Raw genomic sequence first — 20886 nt, forward strand, 5'->3', positions numbered from 1 at the left:
TTGTCTACTTTGTGCTTCTTAAATGGTATTAATCTACATCACAGACCTACAGTTGTGCAAATTTTCATAGGGATTGAAAGAGAAATATATAAAATATATGATGACAAAACAAAAGGGATCCCTTTTTGTTCCTGAACACAGTGTGTATATTCCCCCCCCCCCCTCACCCGCCCCAGGTGGGAATCAGGGGGTCTCCGGAGCTGAACCACGTTAATTTCACTCTGTGAACCCCCTGCTCCCTGAGATACTTACATCTGAAGATGCTGCTGGTATCTCACTGCTGTTGAAAGGTCCCACGTCAAATGAGCCAATAGGAAGCCACAAGGGTTGACGTTATAGCTTCTTCTTGGCCCGAAGGACCATTAAAGATACATTGTCTGTGCCCAGCCGGAGTTGCTACCGGCAGTCCCTTCAGATGTAGTATTTCAGGAAGCAGAGAGTCCCTGGAGCTGAAATCAACGCCGTTCAGCCCCGGAGACCTCATGCTTCAAATCTAGTATAAAAAAAAAGAAAGGGAGAGAGAGAGATAAAGCCACTTTCATTTCTATGTGCACAGTGTAGGATACACGGAATCATAGATCTTGACATAGGAGGAGATGCATATTAGATTTCAACTGAATATGGTGAAAATGTGTTCTTGCCTTTACCATTGGATTTACGCTAACAAAGGGTTGCAAAAATTAAGAGGTAATTTGTTTTTGTCTATGAAATAAGATGGTACAGTAGTTTCCTGCCTAAGTCTGCTTATTTCATTTACCTACAGCTTCAAATCTCATTTTCGTAAAATAATTTGTTGTGCCAAATAATTTTCCTAATAATATTAGCAGCATCTGGTATTAGATTGGCTTGAGGTATCCCGAAACTGGCGCCAAGAAAGACCTCATGTCCTGTGCAATGTTTTTAGTGCCTGGATGGTCTCAATCAATTTATATTGACATAAAAAATACTGAGATGCCTATGGAGGAAAAGGGCTGCCAGCCAAAAACTCGCATACAGTAATCCAGGTGCACATCAGTAAAGTGAAAATATGTATATTTGCATGAGGCAATAATTATACAGACACTTTGTTTCACAACATATGACCGTTTATTCATTTTTACTTTTTTTCTTAATCTTTTTTTTTTCTGTTCCCAATACTTTTATTTATAGTTCAAAGAAAGCCTATGAGTCAAACCGGGTTCTGTAAGTTAAATGTCTGTGTTTGCTGACAGTGTCTGTTTGGTTTTACCTTTATATTGTTTTGCAAATGCATTGATAACAGTAAATGCAACATGTTCAAAGGAATTGCTTATGTGCATGGAAATTGCTTGAACATAGTTATGTCTAAAGCAGATATTAAAGTCAGGCTATATACCCTTTTTAAAACGGGTCTTTAAAAGATTTTTTTTAAATGTATATTCAATATGAGCTATAAAAAATGAAATCTGAAAAAAATAAAAAATGTTTTTTTCTTGGATCAGTCATGTTTAACTTGTGATGCAATTTCTGATACTGACTAAACAAAACAAGAAGCACACCAGAGCTGATAGAAGTCAAAATGATTTCACGTACAATTTAGTGATGGACAGTATGCGCAATAAAACTTTCATAGTCCCAATGTCAGTGGCTTCTGTGTGTACTTAATGCATACTCTCATCCAAGTTTTATTGAGCATCAGGTTTCATTAAATGCACTTTCTTAAAGATTCCCATATATATCCAATGACATAAATGACAGGAGGCAAAGACTCCAGAAGGTTGTAGCCTGCCTTTAAATAGTGAACAAAAAGCGTTCTGTATTAAGTAATCTATTCAAAAGAAAACGCCACCCCTGAATGTTACTGTTTTTTCTTCTGTGATCTAGTGAAATAACAAAAGGTAGAGGAGGTGCCAAAAAAGGTTGGACATATTTTTAGAAAGGAAAGGTATACAGGGATATACCAAATAAGTAAACATGGGAAGGATGTTGATTCAGGGAGTAATCCGATTGCCAATTCTTGGAGTCGGGATGGAATTTATTTTTCCCCTTATGAGATATCATTGGATGATATGTCACTTGGGGTTTGTTGTTGGCCTTCCTCTGGATCGATAAGTATAGATATAGGATACAGTATCTGTTGTCTAAATTTTGCGTACTGTAGGTTGAACTTGATGGGCGTATGTCTTTTTTCAACCTCATCTACTATGTAACTATGTAGGAGGAGGAGTAGGAAGTGTGAACTTTATTGGACCAATACATAGTTGATGCATTACAAACTTTCAAACCTCTCAGGCTGGTTCTCCTGCAATCTGATATACTGTTTAGACCAGTGTTTTTCCCCAGGGATTCTAGGAACCCTAGGGTTCCGTGTACATCCCTAAAGGGATCCCTGCAATTTTCAGGTAATTTGGAAATTGTACCAAATACAGAAGAATTTACAATGCCTCTGATCTCAAACATGCTATTACAGAGCATTTTTATTCAGCAGAATTTCACGATATAATTATTAGGTTCCTTAACAAAAAAGAGATTGAAAACCACTGGTGTAGAGGATCAGGAATTAAATCAATTATGCCAAATTTGTTATTTTACTAAACCGCAACATACATACGTTGTAAGTGTTTCTTGCGCCACCCAGTTTTTGTGAAAGTAAAGTGGTTTTACGAACTGGTAATTTTGCATCATACTGTATAATCACAGAAAAAGAGAAGTTTTCCTTCTGAATGCCTACATTTGTGGATATTAATTCAATATATTTAACTTTTTCCCACCCTTGAACATAACATTGTAAATGTATGTGTGCGCTAAAGATTTTTTTGTTACTTGTGTGTGCCTATGTGCTTCGTTCATTTGAAATTTTGATGACTAGTTAAGGCTTCAAAATTATGCTTGTGTGGTTCCATAGAAGTTATGTTAAAGATGGTTGTGAAATTTTTGTTTTTTGTATCGTAGGTTTATAATGGGAGATCTATCAGATTCTGAAACTGATATTTTTGAGCAGCCAAAGGAATGGGAATCACATGTAACCGACGAACAGCAGAAGGCATTTAGCCATGGAACAGAACTTATGCCCTGGTATGTCTTATCAATTAGAGCTGATGTCCATCAGTTTCTACAGCAAGGAGTGACAGTCATCCGCTATGACCAGGAGACACATATTTCTGTTCGCTGTTTTCTCCAACTTCAACCAGACAACTGCACATTGACGTGGACAAAACCAACCACAACATGCCTGGCAAACACTAAATATAAATTAGGTGTCCTAGGGAGCAGTGCAGAGATAAAATTTCAGTTCCTTGCTAATACTGGAATGAGTGGACTTGCCGAAGGATTTTTGGACTTGTTCTCAGTGAAAGCTGTTTACATGGGACATCCAGGTATTGATATGCACACTGTGTGTGTTCAAAACAAACTGTGTAATATGACCCTGGAAGAAAACGGTGTCACGCTGCTTTTTGGACTCCATACTACGGACAATAAGTTGTTGCACTTTGTTGCTCCAAAGTACACAGCCAAAACAATATACCATGGCCTGCTGGAGCTAACCAAGACCGTAAGGAAGATAAGAAAGTTTCCTGATCAGAGATTGCAGTGGTTGAGGAAACAGTATGTCAGTCTCTACCAGGTAAATACTTGGGAACACAATTCATGTACTGTATCTTGGGCTTCTAACTGAAAAAGTTATCAGACTTGTAAAGCTGCACATCTGTATAATAATGAATACAGTAGTATGTTTATTCTGATGTAATGCTGACCGTCTACTTGGCGCTATACAGTATAAAAGGAAACATTACCTAAATAAAGTACACATGGTAAATCTGCAGGAATAAGTGAAAATAATAAGAAAGGGAAATTCTTTCCATGAAAATCATACAATCGTAAGAATTACAGTGGCTGGCACCCCATTACATTACAGAATTACGATTACTGTACATGTTCCTGCAAATGTAACACTTTGAATGCACAGAGGGACACTTAGAAGTTAATAGTAGTTCATGTTCAGGGCCATTAATCCTCCAACTAAAAAACAAGCTTCACAGCTGCAAACCGATCGAATCACAATAAAAAAGGTTTCCTTTTTTCATTTTTCTGTTGTAAAGTCCTTTTAACATGACCCTCTTAAATTGTGAAGTTTCATTTGAGAGATTATACAGTATCTAAACATTTTTGCTCCCCAGTGAAGTTAAATTTGCGGCTGGAATTAAAACACAATAAGTGACAGTCCAAATAAAAACTAGATTACCACGACATAAACTAGCTGTTTTTATTCTGATCTTTTTCAATAAAGACTTTAACGGTATGGAAATTAGTATTTACGTGCCAAAGATGGTCCTTCTCAGGGATCATGTTATTAATGAACTGCTGTGATAAATGATCCACAAATTAATGTGTTATTCTTTGTAATGTAATTTGAGGCTGAAAATCCGTTAACTTGTTACAAAGGATATGCTTTTCAAGCTTTATTTCAGTACGGTATCTCTTCTATAATTGTAATACAGGGGATACACGTTAAATATTTAAAAAAAAGTATTTGTGTGAATAGATATAGGACTATTGAAAGATATTGGGTCATCTTTACTAAACTCTTCTCACATTCCGAGTTTCAGAACACACCTTCTAGCTAATGAATGGTATATACAGTGTCTTCCAGCATCGGAAGATGTCTTATGGAGCAGCATCACTTAAATATGGCCCCTTTTATTTATTCATACAGTTATACATAGTTCCATAGAAGATGAGGTTGAAAAAAGACTTGCGTCCATCAAGTTTAACCTATGCTAAATGTAGACAACAGATATTTTATATCTATACTTCCTTATTGATCCAGAGGAAGGCAAACAAAAAAACCCAATGTCAGATCATCCAATGATATCTCATAAGGGGAAAAATAAATTCCTTCCTAACTCCAAGAATTGGCAATCGGATTATTCCCTGGGTCAACATTCTTCCCATGTTTACTTATTTGGTATATCCCTGTATACCTTTCCTTTGTTAAAAGATGTCCAACCTTTTTTTGAACAAATCTATTGTATCTGCCATCACAGTCTCCATGTGTAATGAATTCCACATTTTAACTGCCCTTAGTGAAGAACCCGTTCCTTTGTTGCTGGTGAAATCTCCTTTCCTCCAACCTAAAGGGATGACCCGAGTCCTTTGTACTGTCCGTGGGATGAATAGTTCTTTTGAAAGCTCCTTGTACTGTCCCCAAATATATTTGTATTTAGTTATCATATCCCCTCTTAGACGCCTCTTTTCTAATGTAAATAAATCTAATTTAGCTAGACTCTCTTCATAAGTTAGATTGTCCATAACCTTTATTCATTTGGTGGCTCTTCTCTGTACTCTCTAGTTCCATAATGTCTTTTCTAAGGAGTGGTGCCCAAAATTGTACTCCATATTCAAGGTGGGGTCTTACTAATGCTTTGTAAAGGGGTATAATTATGTTAACTTCCCTTCCAACGTTTGCCCGTTTAATGCAAGATAAGATCTTGTTTGCCTTTGCAGCTACTGCATGACTTTGGGCACTATTGCTAAGCCTGCTGTCTACAAGCACTCCTAAAGCCTTCTCCATCAAGGATTCCCCCAATTTATCCCCATTTAATTTGTATATCGCCTGTTTACTCTTGCTTCCCAAATGCATAACCGTACATTTATCTGTATTAAACCTTATCTGCCATTTACCTGCCCAAGTATCCAGTCTCCAAGTCCTTCTGGAGAGAAATTAAATCCTGCTCTGATTCTACTGCCTTACGTATCCTCAGCAAAGATGGAGACTTTGCTCTCAATGCCAACCTCAAGGTCATTTATAAACAAGTTAAAAAGCAGGGGTCCCAGTACCAATCCCTGAGGTACTCCACTCACGAACCTAGACCAACCTGAAAAAGTTCCATTTATGGCAACCCTCTGTTTATTCTTCAACCAGTTTTCAATCCAGTTGCATATATTTGTACTGAGTCCAATTTGCTTTATTTTGTACACCAACCTCTTGTGTGGAACCGTATCAAAAGCCGTTGCAAAATCTAAGTAGACCACATCAACTGCATTACCCTGGTCTAAATTCCTACTTACCTCCTCAAAGAAACGAGTGAGATTAGTTTGGCATGATCTATCCCTCATCAATCCATGCTGACGGTTACTAATAATTTTGTTTTCCATTAGGCATTCCTGAATATTATCCTGTATTAAACCTTCAAGTAGTTTCCCCACTATTGAAGTCAGGCTTACAGGTCTGTAATTCTCCAGTTGTGATCTAGCTCCCTTTTTAAATATAGGCACCACATCTGCTTTACGCCAATCTTGTGGTACTGAGCCTGTGGAAATGGAGTCCTTGAATATTAAATGTAATGGGTTGGTATGGAGGTTGTGGCTTCCTCCTGCGACACTACAATAGAAATTGATTCTTCCCTGGTAAACACAGAGGCAAAGAATTTGTTTAATAACTCTGCTTTTCCCTTATCTCCAATAATCTGTCTGCCCATCTCGCACTGAAAGGGTCCTATGTTTTCTTTTCTCAATTTTTTGTTATTAAGGTACTTAAAGTCCCTTTTTTTGGTTGATCTTATTTGCTAGCTTTATGCCATTTTTGTTACATTCCTTATAATTCTGATACAATGTCTCCGTCCCTTCTGACTTAAAGAATCTAAGCGTCTTCCTCTTCTTGTCCATTTCCTCCCCTACCTGATTACTTAGCCAGTTATATACAGTTATACAGTTCGCAGTGTTGGTCCCAGTAGTGATTCCGTTGGTTTTATTAACACATTTACGTCTCGATGACATAATCTTCCCTGGCAGTGTTACTTTTTGTTAGTTCCTATTACACATCTGTGTTTAAAGCATAACTCATTCTGATAGCCACACACACAAATTATATTTGATACAGGGATGAGACGCGCACCATTTTATTTAATAAAAAAAATTCTTCATGGATTAGCCAGCCTAATTATTTTCTTCTGCTTATTATCAACGTTGACAACCTGTTATGTCATCACTGTTCTCAACCAGTCTGTATGAAGTACAAAGATTTCCACAGGGATTTAATTATAGAAATGTGTGACTCCAGTAAAATCGCTTGTTGAAATGCCTGCATACAAAAAAGATATACAGTACTTTTCTAGCAAAGATAACAAACTTAGCTCTTATATGAAACATGTTTTATCTAAAGAGCCACATATTGTACCAGAGACGTAAATAAATCCAGTTGGAATATGTACTCTTTACATAGATATAAGTCTAACGTGGTTTACAGTTACTATTGAAGACATAGTTGAACTTCTGGTTATGTAAATAACCGCAGACTGATCAAGATAACTTATAAACTGTTAGAAATACATTTTTTTTTACCGTTCTGTCCAGGGCTCTGATACGCTGTTACTTTAACACGGGTTGAACTCATTAGACACAGAGGCATTTTCATCTTATGTTTTCAGTCTCTACATCAATATGTATTAAGGTAGTTTACTTGACGGTTACCCCTTGTACTGTACATAGAGTTGTGATTTGGAGTGTGTTGTTACAAGGAAGTAGAGACATTACCAGTATTACAATATAGTTATTCACATTTTACATCCCTTTATGTTTTTCTTCACTGTCCATGTAATAAAACCTGCTAGGCTTGAGGTGTTGTAAAACGAAGATTCTGCGCAAGATGTAAGAAGCGTAATTAGCCAGCTGTTTTTTACCTTTAATACATCTGCTACTAAATGCTTGTAGACAACATGGATATGCTCAAGATTTTTCTTTTAAAGGAGCTTCTTGTTGGTCTACCACCCTCAGGTACCATTAGGGAATAGAAGTTGGTCAAAATGCAGTCACCAAAGCCTTTCCCATCACTACCTCAGACTGGTAAAATGGCAAATTAAGGAAGCAATAACACATGGGTGGCCAACTCCAGTCGTCAAGGGCCACCAACAGGCCAGGTGTTTAAGCCACCTGTGCTGAAGCAGGGATATCCTGTAAACCTGCACTGTTGGTGGCCCTTGCGGACTGAAGTTGGCCACCCCTGCAATAACATATTCATCAGGTAATCTTATTGTCTTATTTTCCCTATTATGTATGTTTTTAATTTTTTATTTAGGAGGACAGCAGATTTGAAGGACCAACATTAGCGCAAGCTGTCGAACTTTTTGGAGGCAGACGTTGGAGTACAAGAAATACAAGCACAGGGACCTTGACCAAAAGCACTGAAAAACCAAGTGTCCAGAGAACTAATACCCTGGGAATAAGTGCCGCCAAGAAAAAAAAGAAAGTACTTACGAGGGTACAACATTATGCTGTTAGTTGTTTCATCCAATCAGCATTCTTGTGCTTTGTTGAGGAACAATAGATCAAATCCTCTACAAAGGCATTTTAGGAAATTGTTCCATATCCATTTCTTATCTGCCATTCTATTTTATTATTTTGAATAAGTGCTTTTATCACCAGCTGACATTTTTATGTCGAATTGTTGGTTTTATAGAGGAAGATGAAAATACTGCAGACCAGGTTTCTTTGGAATAAGGCATCAATACTGTTTGTTTGTTTTTTTGTTTGTTTGTTTGTTTTTAAGTTATTTCTCCACTGACTGAATTATTTATTTGATTTTTAAAGTAATGAAGATAGTGTACTAAAGAAATCACAATTAATGTTTTGTAGACACTTTCTTTTTCACACCAACATAATGATTGTATCGGAGATCTTTTTTAATTTTATGGATCCTCTAGAAAGGCCTTTAGTGCATAGTTTTTAAATATTTTGCAGACCTTTCTGGCTCACAGATAGTTTAAATCAGTTTGCAGCCTAGTATTGAAGCCTTCTAAATCCTCCAGTAGGGGCCATGACTCCAAACCTCCTAACAGGCTTATGGTCAGAATTTGAATTCCCCTTAGGATACAAAATAATTGAAAATGTATAGTTCAGAAACATGGAGTTGATTAATTGTCTTTTTTTTTGTCTACATGAGTTATAATGTAGGGATTATTTGAGAATGCTTTCTCCCACAGATATGTAGTGGTAGAGGTACTTATTCAGCATATAAAGAAAACTATACACCCCTCCTGCTTGTAGTCTTTCCCGTGAGTGGTAGAACACTTTATATAATCTTTGTCTCAGGCTTGAAGTTTTACAGCTCGATCAAGACCAGCATGGCAAATATGAAACTACGGTCTAGATCCACAGAGCTCCGTTATTCATGGCTCATAATAGGTTGTTACTTAAAACAGAAATGGACGTTATGTTCCCGGTGTTAACATGGTATTCTGAATGCTACAGTAGTTATATACAAACACCACGTCCCAACTATATCTCATTAGCATAGGCTTAATGTCACGTTATTGTAGGATAATGTTGCGTTATCTTTCAACAACCTTTCTTTGTCTTGTTGTTACTCCTATGCAGACCCTAAAATGCATCTTTAGGTCAAGAGAAAGAGAGAAAACGGAAATAATGCAGTGTTAGTTAAAACATGCCTAACTATGGTGTTATGGTCCACCAACCCAGGCCCAGAAAACAAAACCCATTTCAGGCTCTAGATGAGTGTAACACCAAGTTTAGATACATATGACATAACGTTAAGTCCCCCATGTTAACCTTAACAGACATTGGTGGTTATACAATGTTATGATAACGCAACATTTGCATAGCGTTATCATTAACATCCATTATGGTTAACGTTATGCTCTTTATTTACGTGAGAAAACGTGACTTAATCTGTTGTTCTTTGAAGATACATTGTTAGACTTAATGTGACGTTAGGTTAGTGCCATGTTGTGACTTCCAAACGTTGTATGTGTCTCCCTCCAGGTGGGAAGCAGGGGTTTCCGGAGCGAACAGTGCTAATTTCAGCTCCAGGGACCCCGTGCTCTCCAAGATACTTACATCGGAAGATGCTGCCGGTATCTCACTGCTTTTTAAAGGTCCCACGTCATTTGGGCTATAGGATGACCTCACAGCTTCTGATTGGCCCACAGGACCTTTAAATAGATATTTCCTGTGCCCAGCTAGGGCTGCTACTGGCATCAGCTTCCGATGCAAGTATCTCGGGAAGCAGGGGGTCCCTGGAGCTGAAATCAACATGGTTTAGCTCTGGAGACCCTCTGCTTCCCTCCTAGTCAAAACATACATAAATAACCCAAGAGGTATTGCCACATGAACGGGGCTTTGTGAAACTGGGTCTAAGTGTATTGATGTTTTCGTTTTTATAAGCCAGTGACACACTTTCATTTCACTTCATAGTTTATATTATTTTATAAAGTGTGTTCCCTTGCCAACACATTTCAGTGTTTTGTAATTGACATAATTTGAGGACATTTCTTTATTTTTTCCGGCGTCATTGAACTACGCTTGAGCTTTGTGCTGTCACGTTGTGGCCCTCAGCTACGTACTGTATACACACATGTTGCAGGTGGCTTAAAAAGAAATCTGATATCTGAATTATATTTCCAGGGTGAGAGTGAAGATGCCGCTGATGATGAGATGGCAACTCGCAAAAGTAAAAGTTGCAAAGAAAGTCGTAGTAGAAGTGGTTCTGACCCTCCAGAGACCGATGAACAAGAAGAACAAGGTCTGAAAATATACTTTGCTGCATTTTTTTCAAACTCCATCCCCACACACTCCTCGGCAGTATCACATGATTCATTGACTTTGAAGGCTATATTGCTATTGTTGGGAAAAATCAAACTTAGTATATGCTACTACTCTTGTTTATTGCAGAGATGTCAAGAGATGGGGTACATTCATTCTTAAAGATTACAAAAAATATATCGTTTCTTTGCAGCTTCCAATTTATACTGTAGATTCACCGACTAAGTGCACAATTTGGTAAAAGTTTATGCTTTAACTTTCACCGGCTTTAAAGTCCTTGTGTTTTCTAATTTAGTCATACAGAACTCATTTATAAATATGTTGATTTATGTTTGGGTTAGCATTACAGCTATATTTAACAAATGTCATTAATTATAAATAAACCTCTTTTTTTTTTTTTAAATATAAATATTAACACCGTATGGGCAGAATACAGTTGACATGTATTTACTTAACTGTTCTAAGAAAATGAAAGCTTTAAAAGAAAACTGATAAACTTATTGCATTTTATTCTTTCCCGCTTTAAAAAAAAAAAGAATCGAAAAAAAATCTCATGACAATATCAACGTTTAACTTTTCATGTTTATTGGCAGATAACAATATTGTAAGTGGTTTTCCAGCTTCTAATACACTTCCATCTCGAAGAGCTCATTCAGTGTCTACATCTGGGTCTCCAAACTTGGCACCTGCGTTATCAGCATCAACGCGACCAGCCTCCTCTCCTGTGCTGTCAACCTCCAGCAAGCCTCAGTGCAAGTACGATGACGTGTAGTAACGGTTTCATTTAACAGCATTACATATAACAAAAGTTATTTCAAATAGTTCCATTCCTTAGGACATACTTGAAAATGAGAAGTAACTCTCAGTGCATTATTTCCTGGTCAAACGTTTTATAAAGAAAAACGATGTAACATGCATTTGGACTTTTCTGGTTTTATTGTTATAAATCAATAGAAGTTTCGCAAAGGCAGCAAAATCATCATTAGATTTTTCTAAGGCTGTTTTTGGCAGTAGAATGGTTTACCCTTGCACCTTTTTAATGGTGCTGCCAAAAAGTCAGAATGAGCTTTGTATTGTAACTAATAAATCAAGGAATTAAAATACATTAAAATGTGTGTTCTTTTTTTTTTTTAAACTGGAAACTAGTACGCCATAAATACACAAATTGGCACAATGTGTTCAGCAGTAGAAATGGGAGTAATGAAAACGCTAATAAAATGTTCCTTTTTTCAGCACATGGAGCAGCTCTAGCTGGCATGGACGAGTGAAGGGAGGAATGAAAGGCTTTCAATCATTCATGGTTTCTGATAGCAACATGAACTTTGTTGAATTTGTTGAACTTTTCAAGTCTTTCAGGTACATTTATAAATGGTTTGGCAATGTCTACGAGTGCCAATTGGATTGTGTGTCATTTGAATTTGATGTGATGCATGGGGTACTTCTACATCTTTTGAAGTGTCCTTTTGGGCTGTTTTCAGAGGAAAATTCCCCTAGACTTGGAATCTCAGCCAAAAACTAGCCGAACGGCAGCCTTGAACAATATTGAATTCACTCCGTAGTCTCCAACTAACATTGTTCTGTGTTCTTAGTGTACGAAGCCGCAAGGACATTAAGGACCTCTTTGACGTGTATGCGGTGGCTTGCAATCGGTTGGGGTCAGAGTCCATTCCACTTTACACTAATCTGATGATTGATGAAAATACCATTAATACATGTGTTCAACCAGATTTAGGTTTGTTCGGATTATTACATTAATGTCTTGAAATGTTAAAAATACAAATAGACAATTAGAATATGTGTGTATTAAAACGTAACAGTAGCAAGAAATGTTTCTGATGCATTGTTTTTTTATTTTCATGCTCTTCTTACCAGACATTCCCCTTTTCCCTGTGTTATTTTACGTACAGTATGGTGCTTTTATGATGAAATTGTATTATACAGAACTTTCAAAACCTCACAAGACTCTTCCACTGTACTGAAAAAGAGAGGGAGCGGCTCAGTGAGTAAAGACACTGACTGGCACTGAGTTTGAAGCAGGGGAGCTTGGTTCAATTCCCGATGTCGGCTCCTTGTGACCTTGGGCAAGTCACTTTATCTCCCTGTGCCTCAGGCTCCAAAAACATAGATTGTAACCTCTATGGGACCTGTGCCTGCAGAATGTCTCTGTAAAGCGCTACGTAAAAATAACAGCAGCGCTATACAAGAACTTATTATTATTATTATTATTATTATACTTGAAAAATATATAATTGAAGAAGAGACTGTGAGATTTCAAAAGCTCTGAACACTATCATTTCAGATATGAAGAACGCCAGTTGGTTTCACCAAACATATCACAGCCTACAATTGATGCATTTGTTTAATTGATACATTTTTTAAATAGATACAGCTAATGTTTTTTTACACCAGTTTGGCAGCTGGTGAAACACTATTGTTAATCAATGATATTTATAACTTGTTGTATTTAGACTGACTAACACAATGTATTTCACACACATTTTATCTTTTAGACTTATTGACCAGGAATGTGTCAGACTTGGGATTATTCATTCGCAGTAGACAGCAGTTATCTGACAACCAAAGGCAAATCTCTGATGCCATTGCTGCAGCCAGCATTGTAACTAATGGTACAGGCGTAGAAAGCACCTCTCTGGGCATATTTGGAATGGGAATACAGCAGCTTAATGATTTCTTGGTGAATTGTCAAGGTGAACACTACACCTATGACGAAGTCCTCAGCATTATCCAGGTTAGACATTTTGTATATAATAAACATGTCATCATCTACAGGTGTTTTACTCTTTGTCTGAGAGACTTTTATACGCTTCAATTTGATTTTAACATTTTGTTTTTATAAGCATAACATTTTACATAATTATCTATGTGCTATAGTGCATTACAAATTAGTTAAGAGGCAATAACTTGATAAACAAACATTACTGTTCATATCCCTACCTATGACGTTCATCTAATAACATTAGCTCCAGAGCAAAAACGGACACAAAGATGTGTGTTCCTGTTTGGTGAGAGGCAATGAAACGTAAATAGAATACCCCGCAAGCTAGTCATCCACAGCTTTCTTAATATTTTTCTGATTTGATTCATGAGTCTCCAAGGTTCTTAAATTTAAAACCACCCTAATTAATTTATTATTGGCTGAAAGTAATACACTATAATTAGTATTTACCTTATTTGTGACATTAATAAAAAATGTTCTGTAACAATTTGAACCTTTCCTATTCTTCTTTTAGAAATTTGAACCAAGTATCAGTATGCGCCAGCAGGGGCTCATGTCATTTGAGGGATTTGCCAGGTAAGAACATCATTTCTTAAGCATGTTACACTGTTGTTCTTTTATTGTTCTCTCATACTGACCGTTATCCATATTTTTAGGTATCTAATGGATAAAGACAATTTTGCATCAAAAAATGATGAGTCTCAAGTGAACGTTGAAGAACTCCAGCTACCCCTGTCGTATTATTTTATTGAATCTTCCCACAACACCTATCTTACAGGCCATCAGTTAAAAGGGGAGTCTTCAGTAGAGCTTTACAGTCAGGTACGAAGAATAATGTTCTTCAACGATAAGCAGAAGGCCGTGAAACCCCTCCAATGATAAAAAGGGCTAACATGCAAGGAGATAACACATTTTATTTGTAGAGCAGAGTTGACACTGCGGTTAAGATGGCGGTGGCCTCTAGAACAGGACACTATTTTTCTGAAACACTGTACTTCCCTGCGTCTATTTTTTTCCACTGTGGACAGATACGTTCATTGCTGTAGCTATATGAAAATTAGTTGTTACATCCTAGATATACCTTAGAACTTCTCCAATTCAATGCGTTTTTATTGGCATAATAATATTTTCAGATAATTGTTGACCCAGTTTCTTTAGGTGGAAATTATTAGAAATGCAGGTACTACTTTTCAACAAAAAGGTTATTTTGTGGGAGAAACTTGCAATGTTTCAATTACTTTTTGAAGTAGCTGGAAAATGTGATACTTTGGAAAGCAGCCAGTACGGACCATTCTGCCTTTTTTCATTTATGTACTCAAACTTTGGGGCAGAAAATCGGTCGCCGTAGAGTACTATTTTGACACAAGTTAGCCTGACCTATGCTGCTAAATTTAAAGTTTCCCACAGGAAACATTGTTCCAATATGCCAGCAAAATGCTAGTGTTGAAGACGACATTGGGGCTTACTGTGGATATATTTCTGCAGCAAAACATGTATCGTGCATTGGTGAAAAAAAAAAAAATGTGAAGAAACTTTGAGATATTAGACGTGACTTTAATTTTATAATACTAATAATTCTGTCTAGGTCCTTTTGCAAGGCTGCAGAAGTGTTGAACTAGACTGCTGGGATGGAGATGATGGCATGCCTATAATATATCACGGACATACACTAACCACTAAAATTCCCTTTAAGGTATGTGGATCAGTCCAAAGTGAATCATCTGTGACTTGTTTTGTAAAGATTGCCACAGAAAATAAAGTATGTCTAGTTCTGCTTTCTTCAGAGCGATATGAATAACTAGCTCAGATTCACACACAGACATTTTCTTTTTCTTCAGGCGTAACATTCACGTTTTTCTGTGTTATTTTAAACATACTGAGAGATTGTCATAAAGCAAAGATGTCTTTGATGTTGTGGTTTGTTGGCAGCTACAAAACTTGAACAAGAGCTGCTTATATCTGTGTGCTTCTCAGATTATGAAAGAAAAGGGTTTCCTGCAACTAAATATACACCTATTTACTAAATTCCCCTTACCAATCATACGCTTAGTATTTGTTTAGAGACCTAAAAGCTCTTCTGTTTGAATATTCCAACCACCTCATTATGTCATTTGAACACGCAATGTGCAGGAATACAGTACATCCTAGTCCAGGGAGTCTCAACTAGGGTGCCCTGTTCCTCTGCCAAGGGTGGCACGGCTCCTGCTGAAAACACTCGGCCTGCTGCTCAGCTGGTGCATCCAGCGCTGGCTAGAGACTTAGAGACCGTGACCCCCCTCTACTCGGTCTCCTCTCTCAGCCCCGCACAAAGAAGAGGAAAGGTGGATCACAGCCTCCCCGCCATGAATGTAGTGTGTGTTTGATAGAGACAACTTGTGTGCTTTATGGAGGGGGGGAAGAGGTGGTTGAGAAGATAGAGTGCTCTGTGACAAGGGGGGATGGGAGGTGAATGTTGTGTGTTGAGAATAAGGGTGAGGATGAAGGGAGTGAGTGTGGTAGGTTTGTACGTGTGAGGAGGGTAGTGCGTGTGTGAGCGAGAAGGGTTGTGTGCGGCCTGATGAGCAGAGGTGCACCAGAACTTTAACTTTCCTCCTGGCGTGCCTGTGCTCAGAAGGTTGAGAGCACCTGTACAAGTCGCTGTTAAAATGCCAGGAATATTAAAGTTCACCCTAAATCCTACCCCCTCATACTGTAGATAAGTAACTCCATGTCGTCAGGAAATGTGTGTTTGGGAATGCACTCCATATTTCAGAAACACAAGTATACCTCTTTAAATGTAAAGATTGAAAGAAATATGGTATCGTTTTATCACATGAAGGAAAACGCTGTTACAAATTACATTAATAATGTCACTGCGTTGTATTTATTATAGGATGTAATTGAAGCAATTGACCGTAGTGCATTTATCAACTCTGAAATGCCTATCATACTGTCCATAGAGAACCATTGTTCACTACCACAACAGCGTAAAATGGCAGACATTTTTAAGGTAATGTGAATTAATATTTTTTTTTTTCCTTTAAATATTTAAAGTCCTTTTCACAAAACATCATATTTATTATTTTTTAGACTGTCTTTGGTGACAAGCTAGTAACAAAGTTTTTATTGGAGAGTGACTTCTCTGATGATCCTATGCTTCCATCACCGTGGCAATTGAGAAAAAAAGTACTGCTGAAAAATAAGAAGCTCAAAGCCCACCAAACACCTGTGGATATTTTAAAACAAAAGGTGAGTTTCCAGCATCATCTGACTTCTTGCTGATTAAATGTGACTTTAAAATAGGTGCGCTACTAGAGACATGGTTTAACATCCCATAGTTGTAACAAGTGTGAATTTAGATTCGTAGATACATTAACGTACACTAATTTTCATTTGTGCATGATATCAGGAAAAAGAAGCAGGGTGTATCAAAAGTATACAAATAGCAATTTTATTGCAATTGATTTAGAAAAATTGCTCCTGTTAATGTCTCCCCCCCTTACCCCTCTCCCCTCCCCCCCACATGGGTACAGCATTAAAATCTTAAATAAGTTCATCTTCTTTAATATTTGTAGGAAAAAATTTACTTTAGATATACGTTTCTCAAATAGTTTTTTCAATTTCCCATTGAATTATCCTTAGTACACTGCACCACAACACCGGTTCTGTTTTATTGCAAAGTCAAAAAGGGAAATAATTATTTACCCAGTGAATAGTACAAGTGATGCTGTAATAAAATAGAAAATCTATTCTAGCTTACCGTACTTTTCTTTTCCTGTACTCCGCTAATGGCAGTGGGTACAGATTGGGATAACGCCTCCCTCTGCGCAGTAGCACAGGAAACGCTTCTGCAGGTACCGGTGTATAAGTATAAGACCCTCCCTCTACCTGCAGAATAGTCTTTGGTTTCTCCCATAGCTATAAATCATAATTGAGAGTCGTTTATTACAGGGAGGGAATGGTATACCCACTGCCATTAGTGGAGTACTGGAAAAGAAAATTATGGTAAGCTGAATAAATGTTGTCTTTTCCTGTATACTACATGGCAGCAAGTACTGCTTGGGACATACCAAAGCTCAAAAGATGGGAGAGCAATAAAGTCAAAGAAATAAAGAATTTGAATTCACCGTTTATTTCACCTGCAATCGCTTGCCGAACCTTTCTGTCAAAGCTTGCTTCAGCTGAGGCTTGAACGTCCAATTTATATTATTTCACAAAGGTGTGAAAGAGGACAAGACTGCAGCTCATATCTGCATCAGAGATGCTTGTACTTTGAAGGCCCATGAAGTGAAGACTGCTCTGGTTGAATGGGCCTTTATTCACTGTGGGATTTCTTTGTTCTTAAGGTTGTAGACCATCTTGATACATAACGTAATCCATAGAGATATGCTGCCCACTTCTGGGAGTATCAACAGCCTATTCAACTTTCTAAACTGTTAAACTCTGAGTAAGTACACCCTCAGGCACCATAGTACATCCAGATGATGTAGTCTCTCCTCTTTAGGGTTAGCAGGAGTTGGGCAGAATGATATAATAGTAATGTCCTGGTTGAGATGGAATGATGAGATGATTTTTGGAAGGAATTGGGACACTGGTCTTAGGAATGCCTGGTCTTGGTGGAATATGAGGATCGGTTCCTTGCACGAGAGAGCCTGCCTCCCACACTTTGTGCTGTTGTGACTGACACCAAAAACACTGCTTTCCACGTTAACAATCTTAATGGAATTTGTTTTTAAGACTTGAATGAATGATCTACCAGAGCGTCGAAGACTAGCAAAAGAACTTATGTGGATACTGTAGTCTTTATTTGGGGTCTTAGGTGTTTGATCCCCTGAAGAAATTTCATCACAATCTTATCCAATGCTATATTTCTCTGGCAATTTGAATAACGCCGACCTGTACTTTTAATGAACTTAAACTAAGGTCAGTAAGACCTAACAGACAGTAAGAATTCTACCAGGGCAACAGAAGAGGGGTTGAAGGAATTAAGTTCCACTTCTTTAAACCATTCCTGGAAACCGTACCAGATGCGATAGTAGATGGATGAGGTTGATGATGTTTGGCTGACATGTTTTAATTAATCTGTCCGAACAATCTTTTTTTTTTTTAATATTTGCCACTCAACCTCCATCCTGTTAGGTCCAACTTCCTCGTCTGTGTGTTGGGCTGGGCCTTGCCTCATTAGATCCTGAGAAACTGGGAGATGCTAGGGTAGATCTACTGACATTTACCATATGGGGGAACCATATAATTCTCGGGCCAGAAAGATGGTATCGCTACCACTACTTCTGCTTTGTCTATCATTATCTTTCTCAGGACTTTAGCTATGACCGGGATTGGTGGAAAAATGTACGCCAGTTTGAACTTCCAGCGAAAGTCTGCTTGACTTGTGAAATGGTGGAAGAACCCAGAGCAGACATTTCCCACCTTTTTGTTCCGGTGTGTTGCCATGAGATCTATGTGGGGCTGCCCCTACCGAAGTACCAGCTGATTAAATATTTGAGAGCCCAGTTCCCACTTGCCCGTATGGATGATGGTTAGGCTTAAGAAATTGGCTGTCATCTTCTGGCATCCGGGAATGTGAACCACCGTGATATTCTTGAGGTGGTGCATGATTGACGCCCAAAGCATGATTGACACCGCGAGAGCCAGAAGTCTTCCGCGCCTGGTCTCTCCTTGATTCACAACGTATTTCACTCTAGTCTGGTTGTAGGATTCTGTTCTTGTATTTGCTCCCTGAATATGGTTCTTTAAAAAAAAACGGCTCTCTTAACCGGGTGTAGTTCTTGCATATTCGCTGGAAGGTTGCTCTAGGACAGGGGTGCGCAAACGTTTTTGACGTCATGTTGCCATGGCAACGGGTTGCCATTTGACTGTTGTCATGGTAACTAGAAAAAGGTTGGTGTATATAGCGCTAAAAATTAATAATACGACAATAGTGAAGTACAATATCTATTAACAATACCGTGATAAAAATTGTTATAGTTAAATAAAATAGGCAAGGCTGCCAGGAAAAACTAACCCAAACACAGTTAGTGAAACACAAGAAACACAATACAGACCGGCGCCTTAGAGTCCAAATAGTGGGATATATTACAGTCCAATGAATGGTTGGAGATATCCAATAGATGATAATCTAGTCCAGTAGACATCAGATTCCTCAGCAAGAACAATGATGTGATATTCAGGGAAGACAAGAGAACAAGATCATAGTGTACCAAAATATGGTTAAAACATATAACACATGCTTGTCTGTCTATGTGTTATATGTTTTAACCATATTTTGGTACACTATGATCTTGTTCTCTTGTCTTCCCTGCATATCACATCATTGTTCTTGCTGGGGAATCTGATGTCTACTGGACTAGATTATCATCTATTGGATATCTCCAACCATTCATTGGACTGTAATATATCCCACTATTTGGACTCTAAGGCGCCGGTCTGTATTGTGTATTGTGTTTCTTGTGTTGTCATGGTGATGCGTCGCCACAAGCCACTGGAGAGAAAGTAAGAGACCTGAGGCCTTGCGTACACCCCCGTCATTTTATTTAAGAGCGCAGGGTCTCCGTAAGGCTGTGGTGTAAATAGACCCGTTCTTGTTTATTGTGGAACACGACCCAAGTTAGCAACTGGGAGGAAATGTAATGACTCTTGGGTGTTTATTATCCACTCATGCCGTTACAGAAACGCAGTCGCAATCACCTTCTATCAGCAGGTCTTTTTGCTGAGATTTTATTAGTAGATCGTCTGGGTAGGGATAAATCTGGATTTCTTCTTTCCTGAGCTCAGCGAGTAGTGTAACCAACACCTTGGTGAAGGTCCTGGTAGTCGCTAACCCCAATAGAAGAGCGGTATATTGGCAATGGATTCCCTTTCACTTGAATCTTAAGTACTCTCCACCACCACCACCACCCACAAACCCTGTATTTGCACCACTAGCGCTGATTAACACAGATTTCTAGGAGTTTACTTTGTTCTTTAATTGTTTAATGCAGAGTTCACACAATTTACGTGTATGCAAATGAGAATGAATATCTCAAATCTATTTATGAATAAATAATAATTAATATGGTGATAAATCCCATTTATTTTTAAATGCCATATTTTAATGCAGCAGTATCGACCTTTTGTGAATCTAGCCCATAGACTATTATTGGGTATTACATTTATTGTTATGCCTTATCTTATAGACTGGTCATTATAAATGGTCAAAGTAAAATGGTGCTAGGGGTAGTACTTTTTGTAATTTGCAATAAATATTGCTTTTATCTTTCTAAAATAGAGGACAATGTTTAATAAATGTAGACTTTTGTTCAGGTACAATAATTTAAGACACTTCAACCACTTATTATTACAGTAGATCAATTGTAGATAGATTTTTAGATATATAGTAGAACTGTTAAATGGTGTTTTAACATGTTTAATCAGCTGATACTAAAACAGTACTGTATTAAATTCTTCTAGGCTCATCAACTTGCATACATGCAAGCACAAGCCAGCAATGGTACTCCTGTAGTCAACACTAGCACTAACAATGAGGAAGAAGACGAGGAAGAAGACGAGTATGATTATGACTATGAGTCTCTCTCAGATGGTAAGTAAATCTATTTAGGACCATTTTGTAATATACAAATGTTCTCTTGGTTACCCAA

At 37.8% G+C, this 20886-nt stretch overlaps 1 protein-coding gene across 14 annotated transcripts in view; it reads left to right on the top strand.

Moving 5' to 3' along the window:
- PLCE1 (phospholipase C epsilon 1) overlaps nt 1-20886 on the top strand; it is a 296951-nt gene that overhangs the window by 238295 nt on the left and 37770 nt on the right. For 8 of the 14 annotated variants that reach the window (XM_075612802.1, XM_075612803.1, XM_075612801.1 and 5 more), the window contains 14 exons: nt 1150-1182; nt 2911-3583; nt 8033-8230; nt 10378-10495; nt 11109-11271; nt 11749-11871; nt 12105-12247; nt 13026-13264; nt 13767-13828; nt 13909-14074; nt 14838-14945; nt 16125-16241; nt 16322-16480; nt 20699-20828. In XM_075612802.1, coding sequence (XP_075468917.1) covers nt 1150-1182; nt 2911-3583; nt 8033-8230; nt 10378-10495; nt 11109-11271; nt 11749-11871; nt 12105-12247; nt 13026-13264; nt 13767-13828; nt 13909-14074; nt 14838-14945; nt 16125-16241; nt 16322-16480; nt 20699-20828 — 2432 coding nt within the window. The remainder of the gene's footprint in view (nt 1-1149; nt 1183-2910; nt 3584-8032; nt 8231-10377; nt 10496-11108; nt 11272-11748; nt 11872-12104; nt 12248-13025; nt 13265-13766; nt 13829-13908; nt 14075-14837; nt 14946-16124; nt 16242-16321; nt 16481-20698; nt 20829-20886) is intronic. The other 6 variants (XM_075612808.1, XM_075612804.1, XM_075612810.1 and 3 more) reach the window with 6 other exon arrangements.

The sequence above is a fragment of the Ascaphus truei genome, chromosome 8, assembly GCF_040206685.1.
Source record: "Ascaphus truei isolate aAscTru1 chromosome 8, aAscTru1.hap1, whole genome shotgun sequence".
NCBI classification, from domain to species: Eukaryota; Metazoa; Chordata; class Amphibia; order Anura; family Ascaphidae; genus Ascaphus; species Ascaphus truei.